General features: G+C 48.1%; 1 protein-coding gene across 1 annotated transcript; it reads right to left on the bottom strand.

Moving 5' to 3' along the window:
- On the bottom strand, window positions 1–24,707 carry MMP14 (matrix metallopeptidase 14). Its single transcript, XM_083706795.1, has 10 exons — window positions 24,323–24,707; window positions 14,445–14,593; window positions 9,763–9,885; window positions 8,560–8,867; window positions 7,896–8,057; window positions 7,205–7,368; window positions 6,415–6,553; window positions 5,884–6,034; window positions 3,892–4,007; window positions 1–2,366 (listed from the first exon to the last, which is right to left on the bottom strand). Exons 1-10 carry the CDS (start codon window positions 24,419–24,421, stop codon window positions 2,044–2,046), a joined length of 1,734 nt encoding a protein of 577 aa, XP_083562921.1. The 5' UTR covers window positions 24,422–24,707; the 3' UTR covers window positions 1–2,043.
- Window positions 24,708–25,210: the final 503 nt, after the last annotated feature.

Genomic DNA, 25,210 nt, shown 5'->3' with positions numbered 1-25,210 from the left:
TACTAAAAAGGAGGGGAAATTCCAGCATTTATTTTTTTCAAAAAAAATCTCTGGTGATTATTTTTAATAACAAAATAGTCATGAACAAATTGTGTGGGGACAAAAATAAAATAAAATAAATGTTTGAAAACTCCCAGCATTTTGAGTCCATTTCCACCCAGAAATGGGGGTTTTTATTGCTAAACGTTAAAAGGAATAACAGATTTAAAACAGCCTACAGGCCCCAGCAATGTATGTTATATTCCCCTCCCAAAGAATGGGTGTTTATTAATAATAGCAAAATAATAATAACAATAAAGTGAAACAATAAACAATATTAAAAACCCGCCCACAAACCCAAATGTATCGTTAAACACAGTTTAATTCCGTTTGGAGACCATTTGAAAACACAAGACCCAGAATTCAGACACGCCCTCCCCCACCCCCAATGGAAAATGGTCTGAATAGGAGAGAGTTTAGATACCTCGTTCCCGGCCTGCAGGATTTGGGGGTTCCGTCTCCCACCCCTATTCTGATTTCCCCACCCTGTTAATGCACTATTTTAAACTTTCTTTTTTCAAAAAAATTACATATTCAACAAACAAACAAAATTAAACGTTTTCCCTAAGAAAGGAGGATAAGGCAGTTTGAGGCAGTTCTCTGGTGCAATAGGAATTTTTCTTCCACTCCTCCCCCCCCCCCCCCCCCGTTTTTGGAAATTGCTACTTTGCTTTGTTTGGTTTTTTTTTTTAAGAATCCAGAATGGATTGGAAGTGACAACTGTAAACTTCATGCAGTTATAATCAGACATTGGAGTAAACATTTATGCAAAAACATTTGAACCGTGCTGACCACCTCCAACCCATTCCACACCTCCTCCTCCTCTACCTCCACCTCCAGATTGACCGCCACAACCACCCTTCCCTTTCCTCCTGCTCCCAAACTTGCCCCACTCTCTGTTGCATTCAGGGTACCAATGGCCAACTCCACCTCTGCTGTGTGTGAGACCTCCACTTTCCCAAGATTTGGCCCTTTAAGATGCTTCCCCACTTCCAAAAGGTATGACCTGTCATGCCACGCCCCACATTTTAAACCCCGCCCCTTGTCTTCCACCAAGGGCCCTCCCTGTTGGGTCATCTACATAAGCGCTTCTATTGGTCAGCCATGGCTCCTCCCTCCTTTTCAAGCCACGCCCAATGGAATGATAAAAGAGTTCCCTTTTTGGAATGCTGTGCTACGTTGCCCCGCCCCAAAATTCTGCAGCTTCCCTATTTCATCTGCATAGCTCCGCCCACCACGAGGCTGAAACCTGCGACTCCCCTCCCATCACTCCTAATAGAGGGTACCTATCCTTCTGCCCATCATTCAGTCCCATGTGACCCTGAAAGAAGGTTGAGGGCTGGGCGGCACTAATGACAGCAGATACTTGGGAGGGTCGCCGTGATAATTTAACCTCGATCCCACCCAAGGGAGATCGCGGGGGGGGGGGGACTTTGGTGGGTGTTCACAGTGTGCTGTCTTATCCCCCTGCCTTGCAGGTTGGCAGGTCAAAGCGAAGTCTCCTTGTCCCGAGCTGAGGTCAAGGGGTGCACTGCGACGGGGGTCGGGCGGAGACCGAAACCAGCATGGGGGAAGAAGGTCCTCTTTTGGCTCCTCAAGTTACACTCCTGATGAGCATGCTCAGCGCACCCGCTGGGGGTGGAAGGGATGTGAAGAGACCGAGAAGGAGGAGAGGTGGGAAGGAGAGGAGAGGAGAGGAGAGGAAGGAGGGAGAACAGGACCAGGGGAAAGGATGCAGCAGGAGAAAATGGAAGTGGAGAAGAGGAGATTGGGACATGGCTTAAGGAAGTAGCACGCAAGGAGCAGTGGCAGAACGAAGGCAAGAAGAGGAACGCAGGGAGGACAAAATGGCGGCAGGGCAGCACCGGGGAAAGGCAGAGAAGGAAGAGTGTGGCGACTAGGGCAAAAGAGTTCACGAAAGAAGCACCGGAGGAGAGATGGTGGCCAAGGCGAGGGAGACAGGAGGGCCCTGGTGCTCCCAGCCCAGCGAGGGAGCTCGCCTTGTCACACCTTGTCCAGCAGGGAACGCTGGCAATACAGCAACCGTTTGGGCGTGCCGTAGCGCTTGAAGATGAACAGGGCGATCCCCAGAGCAAAGATGGTGAGCAGGAGGAGGATGGGCAACACCACAGCGGCTGCGTTCACCTCCCCTGCTTCCGCATTGTCCACCTCGATGATGATGACCTCCTCGCCGTCTTCCTGGCGGTCGCCGTCCGAGCTGCATCCCATCCAGTCTCGGAGCACAGACTTGGGGTACCCTGGCTCTACCTTCAGCTTCTCGTTGTTGAACTTCCAGTAACGGTCTCCCTTGTAAAAGTAGGTGAAAACTATACGGGGGAGGAATAGGGGGTGGTCAAGACCAGGGAAGAAAATGAGAGTCAATTATAACAGCAAAGGAAAAAATTATCCGAGAGCAACAATGGGATCATTTCCAATAAAATTCGAGATGGGTTTTGTGAAATACTGAATCCCACTTTTAATTTGTAAACCTATCTGAGGCAGGGATGTAGGATCTGCCTGGTGACTACTTCAAAGTTAATTTTCAGTCTCAAGTTGAGGACCTTGCAAAGCACATTTTATTTCGTGTGCCTATTTGGAATTCAAGTGATATCTGCCTGTGTTTTGCAGATTAAGCTTTGGAATCCAAATTCCATTTTCTGCCCCCCATTTCGAGTACATATGGAGAATTTGTGGTCCTAATGTTGATTTCAGACCTTACCTTTGGGTTTTGACACCAATGTGTCAATTATAAAGGCATGTGTAAATTATAAAGGCAATGTTTTTTTACATCTGAGACTTCTTTTGTGAGAAAAATGGAATTTCACAGTGAAGAGTTTCATTATTCTGAAAGCAAAATGTTTTCTTCCTGAATCTTCACTTTCATTTCACATTAGAAATTCGTAAAAATAACCTTTGGTTCCAGATAAAAAAAATTTTCGGCTGGGTTTCAATTCAAGCTATAATCACTTTTTAAGGCATTTTACATTTCATTGTAGCAAAATGGCTTCCTGATCAGAGTTGGGAAGGGTAAAGCTTCCTTTAAAAAAATTCACATAATGAAAAATTCATGTTTTAATAAACGATTACCAGCTGCAACCCGCTGAATCATTTTAGGAACACAACATTAACTCCACAATGGCGGTCAACGGTATCGCACCAGCCATCTTTCATGAAAGCTCAAACGATTATTAGTCATTAAAACGGGACGCCTTTTGAATGGCTGAGTGCGCAGGGGGTTGATTTTCACACTAGAAGCACCTGGCAGGCATTCTTTGCATAATCTATGGATTGCATTTCTTCAGGAGATTCCTGCGGCTGAGGCCAGGCTACCCTCTGCCAGCATCAGGGGACAGGGCAGGCACTGCAACGGTGAGGAGACACAATATAGGACAAGGGCTGGGCCTACTCCCATTAAAATCCCTCTCTCAGCCCTGATCCTCACTGGGTGACCCTTAGGCCAGCCCGTGTCTCTCAGCCTCATCAGCCTCACAAGGATAGTTGTGAAGGGAAACGGTGCACTCCCTTCATAATAAGCAATGAATGCATAACGATGTCCTAGAGTGAAGCAATTCAGCTTTTTCTGCATAGCTGCAATATGGTGGCTGCTGATTAAGCTCCCTGCTACAATGACTCCAGCTATTAGGTATCAAATCCTGACCATATCTGCACACCACCATCCAATTTTATTTGTGTGCATCCTGTTCACTCTTTCTTGGTCACAGAATGTTGGCAGCTGCTTCTTACATAAGTCAGTATCAGGTGGGCTCCGTCCTTCCTAGCTTTGCATTAGAAAGTGGAGCCTTTTCATCACCCCCTTTTCCAATAGTCCTCCCTCCGCTCCCCCTTTCTCACCCTCGTCGCTGCCCATAAAAGCTCCCCGGAGTGACTCAGGGATCCCTTCCCAGACAGAAATGTGTTTGGGGTAGCCGGGCTCGACCGTTCGGCTCTCTTCGTTGAAGCGGTAATATCTGAAGAATGAAAAAGAATGCCGTGTTAAAAAGACTGCAGAGCAGAAAGAGAAAAGTAATTGCTTCCCTCTTTGTAGCAAAACCCCCTGACGGGATGAGCAAGAAAGCTGCAGCAGCCGTGATCAAACCTCCCTCTGGTGGCCAGACAATGCCTTAAATTGGAATTCAAGATTGCATGATGTGGCTAAGAGGGCCTTTAGAAAGGGTTAGACCAAGGGTGGAAAACTCCCACCAGCCCTTTCAGCAAGCATGGCCAGTGCGCAGAAAATTGCAATCTAAGAATATCTGGAATATCTCGTCCCTGCAGTTGTTGGATCTTTGGTGTCAATGAGCAAGACAGCTCTTGAGGATTTGCTCGTAAAACGTTTGCAGTGTGCAGCCCAAGCTAAATTTACTCAGAAGAACATCCCACTGCCTTGACTTGGGACTTTTTGCCCTGGGCAGTATTCTGCGGTCTGCAGGGCTACTAACTTGCACACAGCAAACTGGCAACCATAGCTGAAAAAGAGCTAAACATTTAGGTTTAATAAGGAACCAGAAACACTTCTATGTTGGCCTATCTCTCAAGGTGATCACGCAAAGCAGAGATTCTGAGAGCAGGTACAGCGTTCAGCATCCTGACAATCTCAGTTGCTGTTCTTTTGAAATAAAAGCCAATCTCTTCGCCCTCAAGGATGGGAAGACAGGCTTGGAAGTGTGCAGGTGTTGACTGGTGAAATTACAGAACCCAGAAGGGAAAGACGAGGAAGATTCCTAGTTAGCTGGGGGAGCAGAACTTGCTTCCGTGCCCTGATCTTCAGCTCTTTGCCTCCCCCCTGCAACTCACAGTAGCATATTGTTTGGAAGGGCTATAGCTTGGTGGTACAGCATCTGACTTGCATCAATCTCTGGCAAATCCAAGCCGGGCTGCCTGAAACCTTAGAGAGCCGTTGTCAGTCAGTGAAGACAGTTCTGAACAAGATGGACCCCCAATGGCCTAACTCAGTACTATGTCAACTTCCTATCCTCCTGTGTCCATTTGCTTACACCAACAGCCTGTTCTAGGGCTCGGGGTGCGTTGCAAAAAAGCTTCCCAAAAATTATGCACGGAAAACAAAAAGGACTGTGTCCTCTGCCAACTCACAAAAAGGGTCTCACAATTACCACTCGCTTCCCCCAGAGACTTGGCTGGCAACCTGCTTCGCTCTGAGAAACTGCAGCAATTTCCCTCCACTCTGCCCAGGGAAGCTGCCATTGCATGACAACCCTCTCTGCACATGGCCTCCTGGACACAGCAATGAGAGTCAGACACTTGTGCACAGAATGCTTCGAAAGACCATGATGGATAGGGGTGGGACCACTAAGCAAAGGGGCTGGGCTGTGAGACTTCCAACCTCTTCCAACTCTGTTTTGGTCCCAAGGAGCCAGAGCAGATGTACGCAGGCAGAGTTTTGGGCCCAGGCTCGACACAGGTGTCCTGCGGTGCTGTGTAGGGCCACTGGAAGCTGACTGAAGTGGGATCCCAAGGTTGCCGCCAGCCTGTCTCGCCTGCCGAGCAGGGAGGTGGAGCCTGAATGTGGGTCCAGGGACATGAGAGATGTTGAACTGTGCCCAGGCAGGGCAAAGCCACAGAGAATTCTGCAGCAGTCCTGACGTGCAAATTACCCTTCTGACCTGGGTGCAGGGACAAAGCACTCATTGAACCACCCAGTGGTTTCTTCCCTCAAAACAGCCGGCGCTCCTTACCCAAATCCTCCCGCATTTTCATCTGACAAACAAATGACTAGAAGTCTTAAAGCTGAAACGATTTCAACCGTTCGCTGGATAAGAAGTCTGGTTTGCTGGGTGCGAAATGTGAGCTGCTTTAGTGGACCACAACAGCTTATGGGTAACTCACTTGTCTCCCCGGAAGAAGTAGGTTTTCCCACTCGGCATCCAGAAAAGAGCGGCGTCGATCCGGTCCGTGGGAAGCCCTCTGCCCAGCTCCTTGATGTGCTTCGGGTAGCCGGGTTCCAAGGTGGCCTCATTGAAGACCCAATGTTTGTCCCCTGAAAGAAGGAAGGACACCTGATTTCCCAAGATGCACCAGCAGCCTTAACCATGTCTAGCATTCCCTAGCCAGAGGACCAAACTTCCACCCCCCTCAAAAACCACAAAGAATCACGGGGTGGGGCTCTGACTTGCAGGCCAAATTTGTCCCAGTAAAGGTCCCAATTTGGCCTGCAAGGCTGTTTTCCCATGGCAGGGACTTTGGCAGGACAGCAGCACAGCCCACCTCAGCGATTAAAAGGTATATTAATCACAGTAATAAAAAAAGAATATTTGGGAAAGGGCGAATAATATATTTAGTTATGAAACATATTGGCATCCCACACTGAGGAAGACCTTGCTGCCTTCGGAAGCAAACAGTTCATAACAGTCCACCAACCTTTAAAGAATACGAATTTGCCGTCTTTCCTCTCATAGGCTGTGTTGATTGTTGAGGGGAGACCAACCCAGAACTGGCCGATAGGGAGAGGGTGCCCGTCCATAACTCGGTTGTTCCGGACTCGCCAAAACCATTTGTCCTGGAAAGCAGTGAGTTTTCAAATGTGTCAAATGATGTAAAACAGTGTTTAAATTGCCCTGCATATTTAGATTGGTGGGTCCATGCGTGAGGATATTGATGCTAATGGGTGTTGCAATAATAGCTGGTGCTTGCACGCTTTTGCAATTCCACAGTCAGGCTGGGTTTGGGCTGACGCTGGTTACTAATGAAAGTTGATGTTGGGTACTGATTTCTACATTCTGACTATTAAATTAAAAAAATAAAACATTTTCAGCCCTTAAGGTTAAACAGACAAGCTTGAAAATACATAGCAAATATTAAGCCTGTGTTTGTGGAGATTCCACTTAGAATGTCAGTAGTTATCAAGGGAATGGGCACTAGAGGCCTACGTACACCTTAGTCTGCAAACATGACTAATAGAGGCTTAATAAATTACACAAAATAAGCAGATTTGCTAAATCTCCGTATTTCATATACAGGTTGCAGAGTTCAGGGTTCCCCCCCCAAAAAAAAATCTTGTCACGTAGCAAACATAAACCCAGATAATAGCATTTTCAGAGATGGCTCCAAAGCAGGGCTACCACCCTTCCTGCAAACTCATAACCTCCCCTCTCTGCTTTGCCCTTCCCACAGCCTAAGGCTCTGATTATGCTCCCCACACTGGGCTAACCTTGAAGACAAACATCTCGCCCCTTAGCACAGCGATGGTGTCAAATCTCCCGTCACAGATGTTGGGGCCGTACGATGGGTTCTTGGGAGGCCGATCTGGGACTCGGGGCTTCATAGTGGTTCGAGGGATAGGCGGAGGTTTACTGGGGTGGCCAATTTCGGTTCCTGGAGACAAGGATGGAAAGGGTTAATAATCTGAAACCTTTGGGCGCAGGGTTAGACTCAGCTTTGTGTGCGAATAAAACATGCAATCCAAGTTCTAAGAAGTCAGGGTTACAGCGAAGAACTGGGGTGATATTAGTTTGGCCTGCGATTTCCCCCCCCCCTTTTTTTTGAGGAATTTTTAGCCATAACAACTTAAAATCAAACCTCCATGTTCAAGGGCACTATTCCACCAATTACAAAATGGCAGGGGGCAAACAACAGAGATGAATGACTCCGTCGTGCTCTGGAGCATATCCCTGTTCCAAAGGAGGCAGCTAGTTGTCAGTGTAAAGTCAGAAAATCAGCTGAGTGGAACTGGAAGCAGAAAGCCTGAAAGCAGGCCAGGAAAACATGGCCGACATTCCCTTGAGGCTCTCTCTTAATTGGCCATGCTAAGGGAACAATTGACATGTGAGAGAGATATAAGAGTAGAAATGGAATCAGGGCAAGGAGTCAGAAGTCACAACGGAAGTTAAGAGGGGTCATACCATACAACTGCTGTATGCCACGCCGGTCATCTTCTGGCAACTCAAAGTTATCCGTTTCCATCCATTGGTAGAAGGGAGCCATGATGGCGGACGGGTCGTTCGAGTGCTCCAAACCCAGAGCGTGGCCCAGTTCATGCACCGCAACCAGGAAAATGTCATTTCCTACGAGGAGGGAAGCAACGATTTACCAGCGTCCTTTGCAAATGGTTTGCCAGAAACAACCATCCCCTCAAGATGAAGGACACCAAATGGTTCAAGGAGTGTGAAAATCTTGGCCAAGGGGACACTTCCTCTCATGGCGAATCCAACACAACTTGGGTCAAGGACAGCCATTCCTTCACATATATTGTTTCTGATTGAACAAAGGCTGAGCTCAGGAGAAAATAAGGAATTGGATACAGGGGGTTTCCTTCCTAAGAAGTCCTTCTGCTTTTGTCTAGAACTCACTTCATTATGAGATTTGGAGAACTAGAAAAAGGAAGTGATGTTCTGGCTGGTCCTGAGCCGATGAGGAGAGATGGGTTCCTTCTTCTCGCCAATTGTTACTCATAGTGACTCATTCCCACGCAAGGGTTCGTCAGTCACATCTGCCACCATCTACGCTTCTTCTTCCTGACATTTTATCCCCCCCCAAGTCCTTCCAGCACCTTAAACTTCCACTCACCGCTAAGGTCATCGCTGCGGGACGTCCAGGGCTCCGCAGCGTCGAAGTGAGTGTCGCCACCGATGTGGGGCCCAGGGAAGTAGGCGTGGGCCAAGAAGCCTCCTTCGCCATCGAAAGGGGTGCTGTCGCCGTGGAAGCCTTCCGCGAAGAAGATCATTATGTCGGCCTGCGGCTGGCGGCCCTCGCGCACGTCCGAGTAGGAAACCTCACGGAAGCGCAGTGGCGTTACAGACTGCCACACGCTGAAGGCACGTCGGATTGCGGTGAAAGTGGCATGCTCTCCTACCTTGGGTGTGTAGTTCTGGATACTGGAAGAGAAGCAGAAGTTGAAATACCAAGGATTTTGGAAAGGCCCGTCCTGATACCTCAACCCTCTCAGGCATGTAGGCCTCTGAACCTGCGTTGCTTCCACAAAGGGATCGCTTAGACGTCCCTCTCAGGATTCCTAGATGCCTCCTAATCAATCATCCCTGTCCACCCAACTTCAGATTTCCTTTTGTCCAGCTCAAATGACCTTCCAAGCTCTCCCTCCTTTCTCAGTCATGCACCCCATTTAGCTGCTTCCCCCTCTTAAGATGGCTCTTCAGGCAGGACAATGGTGCGAAAAGCTGGTTATGACTTCTGCCCTTCCTCTCACAGCCACTTTGGGAAACTTTCAGGGAAAACACTGGAAAATAGGGTGGGAGAAATCTGCTCCGTTGCCTGGAAACCTGAGAATCTGGATTTATAGCGCAAAACGTGTTGGCTTATTCGGACCATCAGATTTCTTCCTATCTGAAATGTTTAGTTTGTGAAAATTATGTTTGCTAGGATACATGTTGGGCACTCAGAAATGAAGCTGGAGAGCAAGAAATTGAGAGTGGGGCTTGAGGAGTCAGACCTTGCCTTCTATGTAGCTCCCAGGTCTTTCTCAAGAGGCCACTACGCTGCCTTTTTACTCATGCTTTTTGCCTCATTGTCTCATCTCCTAAAGTTTCCCCCTTTGAAGTCCCACGTTGATTTCAACATCAGGACGACACAAAATGTGTATAAAAATAACCCCATATTTGCATTTTCTTCCGGTAACAAGTCAGAATTCTGCCCCCCCATAATTCTATATCGCCTGCCTTTCTTCTGACAGATCCATCCCCACAGCTAATTCTCCTTTCCCACAGATCAGCCCTTTGACTCCCTGCCCCACACCGTCTTCTCTGCCAACCTCACCAAAAAGTAAGATCGTAGTGTGACCACTTCAGCCCTTGGATGGCATAGCGCCTGCGCCGGACATTAGCCTTGATCTCTGCTCCAAATTTATCTGGGACGCCGCAGCGGGGCCTCTTCATAGCCCTAGAAGAAGGAAGATGCATTTAAGGTTCCAGCTGCCCTTGAGAAACACATTTCTATCTCACCAAAGTCTCTGTAGGTCGACCTCCCCATGTTAGCCATGCGGACTACCTGCCCGAGCCCAGCGACTTGTCATGAGGTCCGTCTCTCTTCATGCGCCACCTCTGAGAGAGGGGGACAATGTGGGGAAAGCTTTTTCAGTGATCACTCCCCGATTGTGGAATTGTGGAAAGCCTGGCACCACCACTGCCAGCTTTCAGTTGCCAGGCTAAGTCATTCCTGTTTACCCTTGGTTCCTTCTTGGAATCATACTACAGTAAGATTTCCGGCCTGTCTGTCGTGTTAATCATTTAGTAGGCTGGGGTAGCATGTGTCCTTCGTATAGGGTCAGTATTGTTGGAGGAGCACTTTCAGCAAAAAAATAATAATTGTATTTTATTGACGCGTTTGCTTTTAAAAGTTCGAAGTGTTTGCATATTTTATAGACTGCTTTGAGACTTACATTTAGAAAGCATGAGATAAACGGTGATGTTGGTGGTGCCGATGCCTTGACATCTGGCCAGCATTTACCGCTGCTTCTGTCGGAATAGTTATTTACATTCTAGCCATCTTGAAACTAGTGGGGGTTGGTGCATATCGGGACAGGTAGAATGGAAGACATGGGGACTCAACAGCAGGTGAAGTTAGAGCCAATGGCGGACAGAACCAGCTCATTCTAGTTCTGTCTGCCATCCTTTTCCCTGCTGGGTCCTAGAACGGCAACACTGAGACTAAGGGGGAGGAAGCAGACAGGGTACTTCCACCCTTGGGTGAACTGTAGACAGGCAAGCAGGCAGCTGCAAACCGAGGTTGGTGGGGCAGTGTGGTATTTGTATCTACGGGACCGCCTCTCCTGGTATGCCCCATGGAGGACCTTAAGGTCCACAAACACCTTGGAGGTCCCGAGCCACAAGGAGGTTAGATTGGTCTCAACTAGGGCCAGGGCCTTTTCAGTACTGGCTCCGACTTAGTGGAACACTCTGTCAAAAGAGACCAGGGCCCTACGGGATTTGACATCTTTCTGCAGGGCCTGCAAGACGGAGCTGTTCCGCCTGGCCTTTGGTTTGGACTCAGTCTGACCCTCATGTTTCCCGCCCCTTATGGTTTTGATTTACAGGCTACTACTAAAATGAGGCTGCATTTTAAATTGTATTTTAACCCATATTTTAATTAACTGTTTTTTCTTTTTCTATTACTGTACGTTTTATTGTAATTTTATTGGTGTTAGCCGCCCTGAGCCCGGTTCTGGCCAGAGAGGGTGGGGTATAAATTTTTTTTTTAATAATAATAATAATAATAAGCCAGCCTCTGCCACTTGAAACTACAAATGGAGAACGATTCAGGATGATGATGCTGTGATCATATATGATGCCCACTGCTATGAAGACCAAAAGAGAAGCAAGACTCGTAAGGAGCCAAAGCCCTGTCTCTGCTCTCTGATTGCACTGATATTATTTATTATTATTTTTAAATTTGTATACCACCCTTCAACCATAGATCTCAGGGCAGTTCACAACATAGAAATACAAGAGGTGGCATCATAGACTGAGGAAGCGAAGCCAATAGCCGCCGGCCCGTAACTCAGACAGCTGATTCTGGGTCTTATTGAGAGCAGAAGGCAGGCTGACGACAGCTCCATTAGACAGAAGATTGTAAGAGGTAACTTTTTGGTGGATTGGGCCCCCATGGATTCATGCGGAGGGGTATCCTTCCGGGCTTCTGCTTCAGAAACCATAGTGTTGTGTGAGAGTAGCACCAGGTTTTGCATGCAAGAATAGGACCTAGGAGACCAGGTTTTGAACCCCTACTCAGCTGCCTGGGTGGACCTGAGGCCAATCACAGTCTCTCGGCATAACCTGCCTCACAGGGTTGTTGTGAGGAGGGGCTGCTGCCTGAAACAACGGCATACGCTCGCCAACTTGTTCTCCGGCACTGTCGTTTGCCAAGGTGCACACTAAGTCATTCTTTGCCAATTCCACAATTCCCTCCCTTCCTCCACACCCACAATTCTGACTTCCTCTGCCTAGCATAAGAAGCCTTTCTGGGATGCTTTCGGCACAGGGATAAGGAAACCAGTAGCCCCACCCCACCGAAGTTGTTGGACTCCAAGAACCATCATCCCTGATCAACCCTCTCGCCCAGACCTTCCCCGTATCATCACTAAGCCAGAACAGACAAGCAAATAACATATTTTAAAGGGTTTCTCTTGCCCCACTCTTCCTTTTGCAAAGGATCTCCAAACCAGCTTTCCCCAGCTCTGGATGCCTTGGACTACAAATCCCATCATTCAGCGTGTGCATGGAGCTCTTACACTGGTTTATCAGCTTTATACAGGCCAAGGGGTGCCAATTTGCTGCCAGTCACCTAGCACTATATGCCAAACATAGTGGAGATGTGCGAGACTTTTCCCTTTCCCAATCTTTGTTGACCAAGGCAGAGAAGACACGAGGCCTGCCACCTTCAGCTTGGCCATAGCTTGCTGGGCTGGCAGTGGCAAGGCTGGCGAAAGCAAGACAAGGCCAGCTCCAGGCAATGCACATCTCAGCTTGTAGGAAGGAGACGTCCATGCCAGGACTCAAGATGGAGCCTGGCTGAGGCTTTGCAGGGGAGGAGTGCAGAGGGCAGTCCTGGCACACCTAAACAGCCGTGGCAAATAAAATTGCTCTTTCGGCTGGAGTGTGCAATTATGTGACAGGCAAGTGCTGGCCCTAGACTAAACTGGGTTGGGGGGAGCTTAGAAAGAGGGAGCAGAGAGGGGATGGAGAGGGAAAAGGTAAACACTCGTAAAAAAAATGTTAATTAAATCTTTTGCTAGCTTATAGTTTAGGAACCACTTAATGTGCTTTAAAGGACGATGTTGCACATTGCAGTTGGCAACTATGCACTGCCACCGCGAAAGATGAGCCCTCCACCCCACACAGAGAGAGTTCACAGTCAAAGTGGGGGGCTGCAGTGCATACGTTTGCCCCCCGCTGCAAAATTTGTAGATCCGGCACTAGAAGACCCACCCGGAAGCTGCTTCTGAGTCCTGTTTAAAATTCTCCTCCTCCTCCTCCTCCTCTGTTCTTTGTACCCTCGCCAAGCTCTTGTGGTGTGGAGTTCCACTGGTCAGCCCTAACTCCACCAGACACTGCTTGCTCTGTATGCAATACGAGGGCCACCCCGGGACAGGATGCCGCTCAGCCGTTCTGCCTGCTTGCCAGCGCTGGGAACTGGAAGCCAGCCACCCAGCCACAACCACAGTCCCAGCCTTTCTCTCGGTTACATCATGGCCCTTTTAGGTGGTTTCATAATATCGTGTTCCCACCACCAGCGTTTTGAGAAATGCCATGCGGCATTTTGGAAAAACTGCCCATAGTCCTTCAAATCTCAGAAGTCTGGATAGGAGAAGTTTCCTGAATGCAGGAAGCACCTCGCAAGGGACAAATCTCAGCTCCTGGACTGAGTTCGAGATTTATCATCTATGAGGTGGCTCCTTGAATTCAGTAGAGCTTTATCAAGACTGGGTCTCACCAAGCGTGTACCCCGAATGAGGAAGGCCCTCACAGTTCTCAATTCTCCTCTTTACCCAACTTAGGCCGGCAGGCAACCAAGGGACACAGTTGCCGACCACACACTCATTTCAAAATGGCCGAAGCATGGTCACTGAAGGTCGCCATGATAGGACCTGTGAGAAATATACCCCATTTGCTTGACTGGTGCTTGGTTTCAGTACTTAGGCATACAATTCCCCTCTGATACTGTTTCCCAGTAAAGCAAAACAGTTTTGTTTATTTACCCCCACTCCATGACTAAAAGACCCCACGTACCAAAAGCACTGCAGTTGCCACAGCACCTCAGTGAACCATGTAAATACAATCTGTTTTTTGGTTTGCAATAAATCACTATTGTTGTTATTATTATTATTACTATTTACTGCTACACCTTAAAACTGGGGTCCCAAATGATTTGGGGCCTGGGGCACATTTGGAACTCCCAAAAACTGTTGTAGGGGAGCCTCAAAAGCACACATTTCCCATAAGAAAAACTGGCAATGCTCAGAAACCCCTCGAGAAAGAAGGCCAAACAGCTACAAACACCCCAAAATGAACGAAAACACAGACAAAAAAAAGCAGGCAGCAGCCTTCTCTAGAAACATGCAACTCTCCCAGCCAAACAAACCCCCATACCACCCAAAAAAAAAAAAGTTTAAAAAATAAAATTATTGGGAGGGCGAAGGGCGTTATTGCCTTCAAAAGGGCATGGGTCTAAAAGAGATTTTTAAAAAGGGGTCTTCTCTTGTGGGTAGGGGTGAAGCGAAATTTCCTAGGCTTTTATCAGTGAAAACAGAGAAGAGTCGCCACTGGATTTTGAAAGGGGGAATTTGTCACACCAAGGGCCATGGTGGCAAAGCCTGAGCACTGCAACGCAGGCGTCCCCCCTGCCTGACACCCTGGAGAGCTGCTGCCAGCCGGTGTAGGCAATGCTGAACTGGGTGGACCCAGGAAGGAAGTGACCCGCAGCAGGAGGAGGAGGGAACTCACTTCATGGTCTCGGAGTCCGCCGTACCCGTCACCTGAAGGCCATAGAACCGCTGCATGGCCGAAATGGCGGCCGTGAGCGACTGTGGGGAGCGCTGAGTGTGCGTCCGAAGGTCTCCGGGGGGCAGGTAGCCATACTGCTGCAGCCAGGCCTGGGGGGAGAAAGGAGAAGGGTGTGAGAAGCACAGATGTCAGGAAGGACAAGCAGTGGTCGAAATTCCCCAGGCACGTTTTGCTTATTTATTGCATTTATATCCCAACTTTTTCTCCAAGGAGTACATGGTTAACCCCCCTCCTCAGTTAATCCTGACAACAACCTTGTGAGGTAGATTAAGGGGCTGTGACTAGCCCAGTGACCTTCATGGCCGAGTGGGGATTTGAACCCCGATCTCCCAGTTCCTAGCCTGGCACTCTTAATGGCTCCAGCCCACTGGCTTCCCGGAGCCCTTCTGCAATGGGGCACCTCTATAAATTAAGTAGGTAAATAAAACATGGGGAAAGCCTAATGTCACTTAGAAAAGGATCTGAAATATTTTCTTTGAAGCTTGAACCTGTTTTATTCTGGGATGTTTTATTTGATGTTTCAATGAGTTGGAAACCAATTTTTGAGATTGTTTCTTTAAAATATTAAGCAGTATAGAAATGAAATGAATAATAATCACAACAATGACAACAATAAATTCTACCGCAAAAAAGGCGCCTAGACATTGCATTGCTGTGACCAGGTTTAAGGTGCCATTTGGCGATTAGCTTATATATCTCGAGTTTGGTCACAAGCGCACTTGTGAAGCCGGAATCACTGCAAAGGGTGCACAACCCAAAAAAATGCAGAATCGAAGACTGAGCCACGGCAAATTGTTTCAGGATTTTTTCTCTCCTCTGTCCATTTCTACCTATAGGCTTCATTCTCACTAAGATGGTCAAACCTGTGTCTGGACTGTGCCACCTCAATCTGCCGGGGGGGGGGCTCACCCTATTTAAAACAAAAGCCCTTCAGGCAGAAGATGAGCACAGCAAAGAATATCAGAGCAGCCGCCTCTTTGATGTGCTGATATTTTATGCAGGGGGATTATTTTCATATGCACAGGCGTTTGGGCCTACGTGCCCACCCCTTCGACCATCTGAAGTGGTACAGCCCAGTCTTGGCTCACCGCTTTGGTGAGAGCTCGGCCACAGAATCATAGGGTTCGAAGGAACCAGACACAGATAGAGGCCAACCCCTGGCCTCAGAACAAGGTTTTCCACAAATCCCAGCCCTTCTCCTGCTAGCTCCGCTCGCCGCATGCAGGCACGCTCTGGATAGCTCAAGAAAAACAAAATAGCTGGCTGCCAGGAGTGACGGTGGATCAAATAAACTGGGCTGGGGAGCCTGTGGCCTTCAAGACCTTTTGCAGGACTACATCTCCCATCATCCTTAGCCATTGGCCACACTGGATGGGGTTGATGGGAGTTGGAGTGCAGCAATGTCCAGAGGGTCAAAGAAGTTCAGGACCCTCTATAGATTACAAATCCATTTACAAAGTACTTGGAGAATGGGGCACGGGGCTCCCCATTATTGGTATTCTGTGCTTCTTCTATCCCAGTTGCCCCTTCAGATGTTGCCAGACTACAGCTCCCATCACCCCTGCCCACTGGTCATGCTCATTGGGGATGATGGGAATTGTAGTCTATCAACACCCAGAGGGCCACAGGTCCCCCGCCCCTGATCTATGTCCATATACTGTCAGCTCAGCCATACTATCCATGGCAAAGACTCACCGCCCAATAATTGCTGGTATCAATCCCACTCAGTGCTTCCGTCTTTCAGCATATTCCCGTCTCTGTCCTTCCCACACTCCTCCCTACATATCAATCCATTTGTGTGTTCTCTGTTGCCTGCTTTGAGGTAGGGCATCGTTTATAAAGGACACCCCTCAACTATCAACCTTCCCCTCCACATACGCCTATCCACCTACATAATCACTTTGTGGTTTCGTTTTTACAATCCAGCGGAATATCAAATTTATGAACTAAACAAATAAAGTTCACAGTGCATTCCTTCTGTTTCCATATACAGTGGTGCCTCGCAAGACGAAATTAATCCGTTCCGTGAGGCTATTCGTATAGCGGTTTTTTCTTCTTGCGAAGCAAGCCCATTGACAGCTTAGCGGATTAGCGCTATTAGCGGTTTAGCGGCTTTTAGCGGATCAGCTGATAAGCGGCTTAGGGCTTAGGAAAAGGTGGGGAAAAGGGAAAAAACCCCGCAGGAACTCGCAATACATTTTCGTCTTGCGAAGCAAGCCCATAGGGAAATTCGTTTTGCGAAGCGCCTCCAAAACGGAAAACCCTTTTGTCTAGCGGGTTTTCCATCTTGCGAGGCGTTCGTCTTGCGGGGCACCACTGTATATATATAGTTAATCATGGGGTATGAGGACCTGTTTAGTCTTTTGGATGCCGTCGGACTCCAACTCCCATCAGCATGGTCAATAGCCAGGGATCATGGGAGCTGTAGTCCAACAACACCTGACTGGCCCCAGCAACCTCAGTCCTGATCTATTGACTCCATCTTTCTTTCCTTTCTCTGTCCATCCACTTTTCCTCCCCAATCGCTGCCCATCCACCGACTCATTCCCATACATTCAACTCATCTTTCTGTCCGTCTGCCAATCTGTTAAAAGTATGCTGTGAGCCCAAAGCACCTACTGATTCAGAAGCTGACACATTGTGCCTCTGCGTGATCGCCTTTCCCTCCTTCCCATCATTCTTCACTGGATGAAAGGCAATAGCGACGAACAGGGCATGATAAATTCATTCCATTGCTCCCAATACAAAGAACCACCTGATCTCAAGAGGAGTCATACCCAGAACAGTGACTCATACAAAGGCACAACAGGGGAGGAATATTAAATATATTTTGAAAATTAAAGGAGTACACTTTGGGGAGTCGTGTAAGAGGGTTGGAAGTTTGGGAAACCCTGAGATACTCCAAAATAACACCTTCTCCTTATTCTGCCTGTCCGTCTGCACCAGCTTTTCCCTTCAGCTCAGCCAGTACAGCAGGAGACTCTTAAAATCAGGGTTATGGGTTTGAGCCCCACACGGGACAAAAGATTCCTGCATTGCAGTGGGTTGGACCTTGGAGTCCCTTCCAGCTCTACAATTCTGTGATGACTGTGGCTGGTGCTAAAGGGAACTCACCCCACACTCTGCCCCCTGCCCAGTTCAGTCAGGGGAACATCAAATGCAACCTTAAGTTCCACGAATTTCAGTGGGATTTATTAAGTGCTTCCTTCACTTATCAGTTGCTTTGTGTGTCAGCTCCTGCCAGGCACACAGGCCTTGTGGCTGTCTCAGTTCCTCCCGCCTCACCGCCCCACTGCTCCCCTTCCATTGATCTTTACAGTGAATCACTCTGTCTGCAGCCATTTTCAGGCATGGTGACCCTTGGTAAAGCAGGCTGGGCAAGGCTCTCCTCAGATCTAAGACGCCTGGGATCAGATCTTCAGATGCTGGTCTCTGCAACACTTTTGGGGAGCTGCTCTTGTGGCGAGACTGGAATTGAGCAGCATGAAAAGAACAGAGCAGGAAGAAGAAGGGGAAGGGGGGGTCGTCTCTACAAGGAACTGTGCTTCAGGACTGACACTCATTATACATCATCTCCTTGCGTAACATCAGGTGATTCAAAAGGGATGTTGCTCAGAGGGAGAAACCCAGGAAACAAGCAGCAAACGAATTATGTTGGGGAAGACAAGAGAGAAAAGCTGGGGAAAGGAGAAGAGTTAACCCTTTGTGATGCGATAGGTTTTGCAAGGGCGATTCTCCCACCCCCTCAAAACGCAGCTGCATGGCCGGATCATTTAACAGGGCCTCCTAGTCTGTCAATCCATTTCCCGACAGCAGCCAGCCCCAAAAGAACGTCCTGAGACGTAAGCAGGGCAGGTCTTTCCTGATATCTATCCCTAGAGCCTGTTCTTTACTCAGAGGTAGACTGCCCCTGCACATGGAAGTGTCATTTAGCTACAGAGAGAAATGTTTCTCCCTCTCTCGGAAGAGAGAACTCAGGGGCACCGCGTGAAAAATCCACTGAGAGGGCAGACAGTGCAACTTGCAAATTTTTCAGCGGCAAGGTATGGCAATGGCCAGCTTGGCTTGGAGGGCATCAGAGGGGCAATCATCCACATTCCCAGAGGGAAAGAGAGGTCTGTCTGTGATTATTGGCCTTGACAAATGAAATACTGTAGAACCTCCAGGCTTAGGAGCAGTCTACCTCTCTCAATGCCAGTTGCTAGAAGGGCACAAATACAGGAGAGGGCTATTCTTGTTTACACACACTGCTTGCGAGTTTCCTGGCCACCCCTAGAAAGAGGATGCTGGATGAGATCAACTCTTGGCCTGATCCAATAGCGCTCTTCTTCTATTCTGGTGTTCTTATCATGGCTGGTAGCCATTGGCAGCCCTGTCCTTGGAACACCCTAATTTTGGCTTTTCATACAGTGGATGATACAACCCAGCTGCTGCCCCTCTTTCTGCAAGTTTTATTTTTAATAGCTGTCAAACAATCCAAGAGGGGTTTTTTTTTAGCTGATTAATCACCTGCCTTTTAACCAATTCATCAGCTGATTCAAGCCCACTGGAGAGGGTTATTAGGTTGTTGTTTTTATTTTGATTATATATTTTGTGGTTTTATATTTTGATTTTGTTCTGTGAACCGCCCTGAGACCTCCTGGTATAAGGAGGTATAAAAATTCAATACATAATAATAATAACAACACAACTGACCCAGCTTAGCCATGGTTTAGTGTGAATGCACAAACATGCAGGTTTCCTGGATTGTGACCACTTCTCCTCCTGCACTGCTGTTTGCTGAGACATGGTTTGGCTTAGCATGCTGTCTGAACATGGCCTTTTGAGATGCAACCAAGGTTTGTTCTATGGTTTTACCATTCATGGATAAACCACAAGTCTGGGATCAGACATAACACCTTGCCAAACCATAGCTTCACTCACAGCAGCAGCAGAAGGCCAGAGAAGGAACAAAACAGCCACAACCTAGGAATCTGTTTGCTCTTTCCCACTTAAACCATGGTTTGGGGCTTAGTGCTTTGGGTACACTGAGCCAGTGAGATGTACTTTGAAGTAAACACACACACGACTGCACTAAGTTTTAAGAAACATAGAAACTTAGGTTGGTTTGACAGCTGTGGCCTTTCTTGAATAGCAGTAGCCTGGCCACCCTGATCTCTAGAACCCTCCATCTTGGACTACTATAATGTGCTATGCATGGGGCTGCCCTTGAATACAGTTCAGAACCTTTCCCTAATACAGAATTCACCTGCTAGCAATCTACATGGTTTATCTAGAGACATATGACATCAACTCTGAAGGACCCACACTGGCTCCCTATTCACCAGATATGATAAGCCATCTTCAAATATCTCAAGGTCTGTCACCTGGAAGAGGGGACAGGCTTGTTTTCTCTTGCTCTGGAGGGTAGGATTCGAACCAATGACTTGAAATTACAAGAAAGGAGATTCCGACTCAACATCAGGAAGAACTTTCTGGCCTAAGAGCTGTTTGGCAATGGAACAGTCTCCCTTGGGAGGTTGTGGACTCTCCTTCCTTAGAGGTTTTCAGGCAGAGGTTGGATGGCCATCTGTCATGGATGCTTTAGATGAGATTCCTGCATTTCAGGGGGTTGGACTGGATGACCCTCAGGGTCCCTTCCAACTCTACAATTCTATGATTCTACCACAGAGACCAGTTCAAGGCAATGTTGCCCTAAATCAACCTTCAGCAGCCTGGTGCTTGCACTCTCCTGGTTCTGCACTCTCCATCACCCTTTAGCCCCAGCCAGCATGACGATGGGAACTGTACTCCAAAACACTTGGGAGGACACAAAGTTAGCGACGTCTGCTGTATGAGAGCCTGGGGTTCAAATATCTGCAGGAGTGCCTCCTCTTGTGCCAAGCTGCTTGAGCTCTTAACATCACCAGAGATCCTTTTCCATGCTCCACAAAAGGAGAAGAATACTATGCATGCACAATCTTATATGTGCTTGCTCAGAAGTAAGGTGGTGTAGTGGTTAGAGCGTTGGACTAGGGCCTGGGAGACCAGGGTTCGAATCCCCTCTCAGTCTTGGAGCTCGCTGGGTGACCTTGGTCCAGTCACTGTCTCTTAGCCTAAAGTACCTCCCAGGATAAGATGAGGAAGGGGGAAAACCATGCTACCTTGAGGAAAGGTGTGATATAAATCTAATAAATAATCAAAACAAGTATTTGATGGGGCTCGCTCCTTGTAATTGTGCTTAGACTTGCAGCCTAAACATTTTCCTGATATATTTGGCCTTACTTATGAGAGTTAAGTCAAGCAAGTGGGCACAGGGAAATGGGGACTTAAGGGTCAAAGTGAGCAGCGATGTATACATTTCAGACTCTATACATAAAGGCCTTGTATGCGTTTTTTTTCCAGAAACACACCCCCTTAAGGCAAAGATTTAAAAAAAGAACTTGGAGCAGGCCCAGGTGATGATGTCAAGGAGCCTGACAAATTTCGACACCCTCGGGCGTTGCCAATTATTTTCTTGCCTTCCTATCCATCCATGACGTTCCCCCCCCCCCCAATTTCCCTTGCTCTACTCGCCAACGTTGGGTATAAAAAAAGACCCCGTGCCCCCGCTTTTTTCCGCTTGCTCTCCCTTCGCACTCCCTCTTGCCTCCCTTCCCTCGCTTCGGGATGGAGCGGTCCCTAAAAAAAGTCACCGTGTCTCATCCCTGAAGCCTCAAAAATATCCCTTGGAAGAGAAAGAGACACAAACAACCCACGGCCCACGCAGCCTTTGGGTACAGTAACCGTCCTGCCCTCCTCCTTCTCCTTCGTTTCATCCTAGGCCAGAGCCTTCCTTAGAGTGAATTCCCCAGCCATCCCCGGGCCTTCGCTCTTGTCCGAGCAAACTTGCAAACTTCCTCGAGGGTTCAGACAAGGCCCTCTTTTGTCTCATCCCTCCCCACATCCTCATTTCTGGCATTCAGACTTGAGTGGCTTAAGGTCACAGTTGCCAACCCCCTTTCAGAGCTGGTACCGCCACTTCCCTGAACTGTTCTTTCCTCTGCCTTCCTATGCTGGGTCCATTTCCTTTTCTTCTTCTTCTTATTTTTTTTTCCAATTGTAAAATTGGCTGAGAACACCCACATGAAAAGCTGCCCTTTTCCTGCCTGGGTTCTTTCCCCATATTCCTCTCTCTCTCTCTCTCTCTCTCTCTCTCTCTCTCTCTCTCTCTCTCTCTGCATTCATTTTTTCTTCCAAACTTATCACAACAATTAGGTTACAAGGTAAAAAAACACCCTTCCAGTTGCATCTTCTGCCAGTGGATGTCCACCACCATCATTCTAGCCCTCATTGATCCCCAAGTCCTTCACAGCTCTTTCTTCCAAACCAGCCACCAATGCCACAGACTTCTTTGTTCCTCTGAGGACATTTCAGGACTTGATTCGGGTTCTTCCCCCTTAAGATAAAATATTCCCAGCTACCACAAAAAGTGTGTGTGTGTGTGTGTGTGTTTCGGCAGCAAAAGTTGCTTGGATCGGCAATAAAAGCAAGGAACAAAAAGAAGAAGAGAAAGAAAGGAACTGTAACAATAACAGACACGCCGTCAAAAGCCAAGGAAAAGTTGGAAGGAGACCAAGGTGGTTTGTTTGGGGTTTGTTTTTTTCTTCAAGGATTGCGTAACTGAGAGCAGTGTGATCAAAAAAGAGGGAAGGAAGATGGAAGAATGATGGATGGGGAGCCTGAGATATGTATGGCTAAATGGAGAAATATGGACGAGAGATGTTCAATGGGTGACAGAGAAATGGCAGACTAAGAAGTAGATAAGATTAGATGATTGATGGGCAGGTGGAAGCTTTTCTTAAAGGGAGTTGAAAGTGGTTTGAGACAGACTTCACTCTCTCTGGTGTATACACATAATTCTTTTGTCTGGCTGAGTGAGGCAAAAAGAAAGAAAGAAAGAAAGAAAAGGGATGATGAGTGTGACCACCACAAGTAACAATTCCTCTTTCAAGCTCCCTTCAAAACAGTGGATGGAGAGAGATATATAAGCGGACAAGCAGACAGATAGATATGGGAAGATAGGGAGGGAGTTTGAGAACAAAGTGGGCACAGGAAAAGGGTCACAATGAAAGAGGGAATTATCTGCTTGTTGAGAATGGTGAAGGCGCAGAAGCAAGGAATGAATTGTGACTTAACATTACTTGATTTATAAAGGAGCAGGGAGCCAGTTCAAATAACAGAGAGGAAGGAAGAGATTACATGACAATCTGATGGACTGTTGCAAGCTGCCTCGAGGGTGTCTGGGTGGAAATGGTGGTGTGTGAACCCAGTACATAAATGCAAATAAATAAAACTTTAAAAAGTACATAAACAAAGGGGTAGGGAAGGGAAGGGAACAGGCAAGCTGGATTTCCATCCACTTTAGGGGAGTTTAAGCTGCAATATTTCTCCAAAAGGGAAGAGAAAAGGTTGTGAAAGAGAATAAAGGCCTTAAAACGAAGGGATTTGGGTAGACATCAATGGGGGGGGGGCAGAAGGCATGAAAGTGTTTAAGCTGACGGGCAAAATCAAGGAAGAAAGGGAGCTTGCATCAAAGGGACAGCCATCCAAAACTGGAACAGGAAAGCGCAGGGAAGTGAGGGAATGGGGAAGGTTGGCAAAAGAACGAATGGAACAGAAAATGCCTTGGCATAGAAAACACCATCTCTCCGTCCAGCTGCAGAACACATCCAAGAAAAGAGGGGAGGGGGTGAACACAAAGGATGGTAAAAGAAAAAGCAAGGGAGGAGTAGATGGAAAGAACAGCTGGAGAAGGAATGTGAATAAAAGAATAGGAGCAAAGGTGATGGGAAGTTTGGCAGAAGGGAAATACAGGAAGGAAAATTCAGAACGTGCCTGACTCGTGAAGGGGCGTCTCAAGAAGAAGAAAAGGGGGGAAGATCAGGAGTGATTGGGAAAGGCCATACTGACCACCAGGGAAGGGTGGATGTCAGAAGCTTCCTAAAGAAGGAGTGCTGGGAAGGCAGAAGACATACAAAGGAATTTGCAAAAAGGAAGGCAGAAATATTAAACTGCAATCAAGGAAAAGGGGGAAAATCAATATATAAGCCCAGTCAATGGGAAGAGGTGAAGGCTCTGTCATTGGAGATCCTGTTTAGATGGAGGTTGATATATAAGTGGAGAATAATGTGAGCCAAGCTGAAAGCGAATGAGTGTGGCAGAGGCCGAGGGAAAGAGAGAGCAAAGGAGAGAGACAGGGAATGGAGCCATCTCTGCAGCAGACAAGTGGAGACAAGAACATCGAAGAATGGAGCATTTAAGAGAACTTAGCAGGAGGGGAAGGCACAGAAGGAAGGAATGAGAAACCTGGGCTGGCAGAGGAGTGCAGAATGCAAACGAGGGAGAGAGAGAGAGGTGAGAGAAGAGTGAAACAAGGGAGAAGTCTACTGCGGGAGCAAGAGAATGAGAGAGCGAGGCAGAGGGCAGGAAGAAGGGAGTGCGAAAGCCAGCAAGTGAAGGGGTGGAAATAAGGGGGAGATCTTCTCCAATGGGTCTCATTCATAGCAAAAAATAATAATAATGAAGGTTCCCCGGAACAAAAGCGCACCAAGCGGGAACGTGGAGGAATGAACTGTCCGGTAAGGAAAAGAAAAGGAGGGGGGAACGAAAGGGAGGAGGAAAGCAGAGAGCAAAGGAGTGGGGAAGGCAGGCGGGTGGAGGGATGCAAGGGAAGGAACGGAGAAGCAGGTCGGGCAAAGGAAAGCCTGGGAGATTAAGGGAGAAAGAGGAGAGAGGCGCGGAGGAAAGCTGGCCAGGAGGAGCTGGCATTACGTCCCTCGATTTTGCAGGGCACTCACCTCGGGGCTGAAGCGGGACGTGGAGGATCCGCGGGGCAGGAGGGCGCTCAAGGCCACGGCGAGGGGCAGCAGCCGGAGGAGGGCGAGCCACGGACACATGTTGCTTCTCCCCCCGAGTGTGGCGCTCTGTGGCGATCCCACTCACCCGAAAGCCTTTTTTTTTCCCTCTCCCCCTCTCCCTTTCTCCCGTCGTGCAAAAAAGAAAAAAGTTGCTGGTGTCGAGTTTCTCTGCCCCTCCCTCCCTCTCTCTCCTCTCCCCTCCTCGCACTGCTTTCCCTCGCTCCCTCCTTCCGCCCCGTCTCTCCCCCTCGCCCAAAGTGGAGACGTGGTCGGGCGCGGGGTCTGGCTCCAATTAGAGGGTTGCGAGGAGGATGGAGAGAGAGAGAGAGAGAGAGACTCCCCTCGGAGGGGAGAAGATGGGAGGAGGGAGGGAGGAGGAAAAGAAAGGAGAGGAAGAAAGAAAGGCAGGGAGCCTCCAGTCTTGCATGCGCCTGGGAGGCAGCAAAGCCTATTGAGCTCAACTGCTGAGCAGAGAATCTCTGCACATGCCTCCGAAATGCATGCATGCTCTTTCCCGCTTCCACCACCTCTCTTTTCCCATCCCCTGATTCTTCCTTTAACGCCGTTAAAGTTCGGGGCAGGAACTTAATGTGACTTAATGTGACTGCAGCGACTACTATTGCATGCATATGCCGCCTTTCAACCCAGGAGCTCAAGGCGGCATGCATACATGGCTCGCTCCATAGCTGTCAGCTTTCCCCATTTTTTAAGGGAATTTCCCTTATTCCGAATAGGATTCCTCGCAAGAAAAGGGAAAAATTGACAGCTATGGTTCGCTCCCGCTGTCACCGTTGTCTAAAAGGTAGGTTAGGCAGTGGAAGAGGGAGG

This window comes from Podarcis gaigeae (assembly GCF_964106915.1).
Source record: "Podarcis gaigeae genome assembly, chromosome: 13".
Taxonomy (NCBI): Eukaryota; Metazoa; Chordata; class Lepidosauria; order Squamata; family Lacertidae; genus Podarcis; species Podarcis gaigeae.
This window is presented reverse-complemented; position numbering and strand designations above follow the sequence as displayed.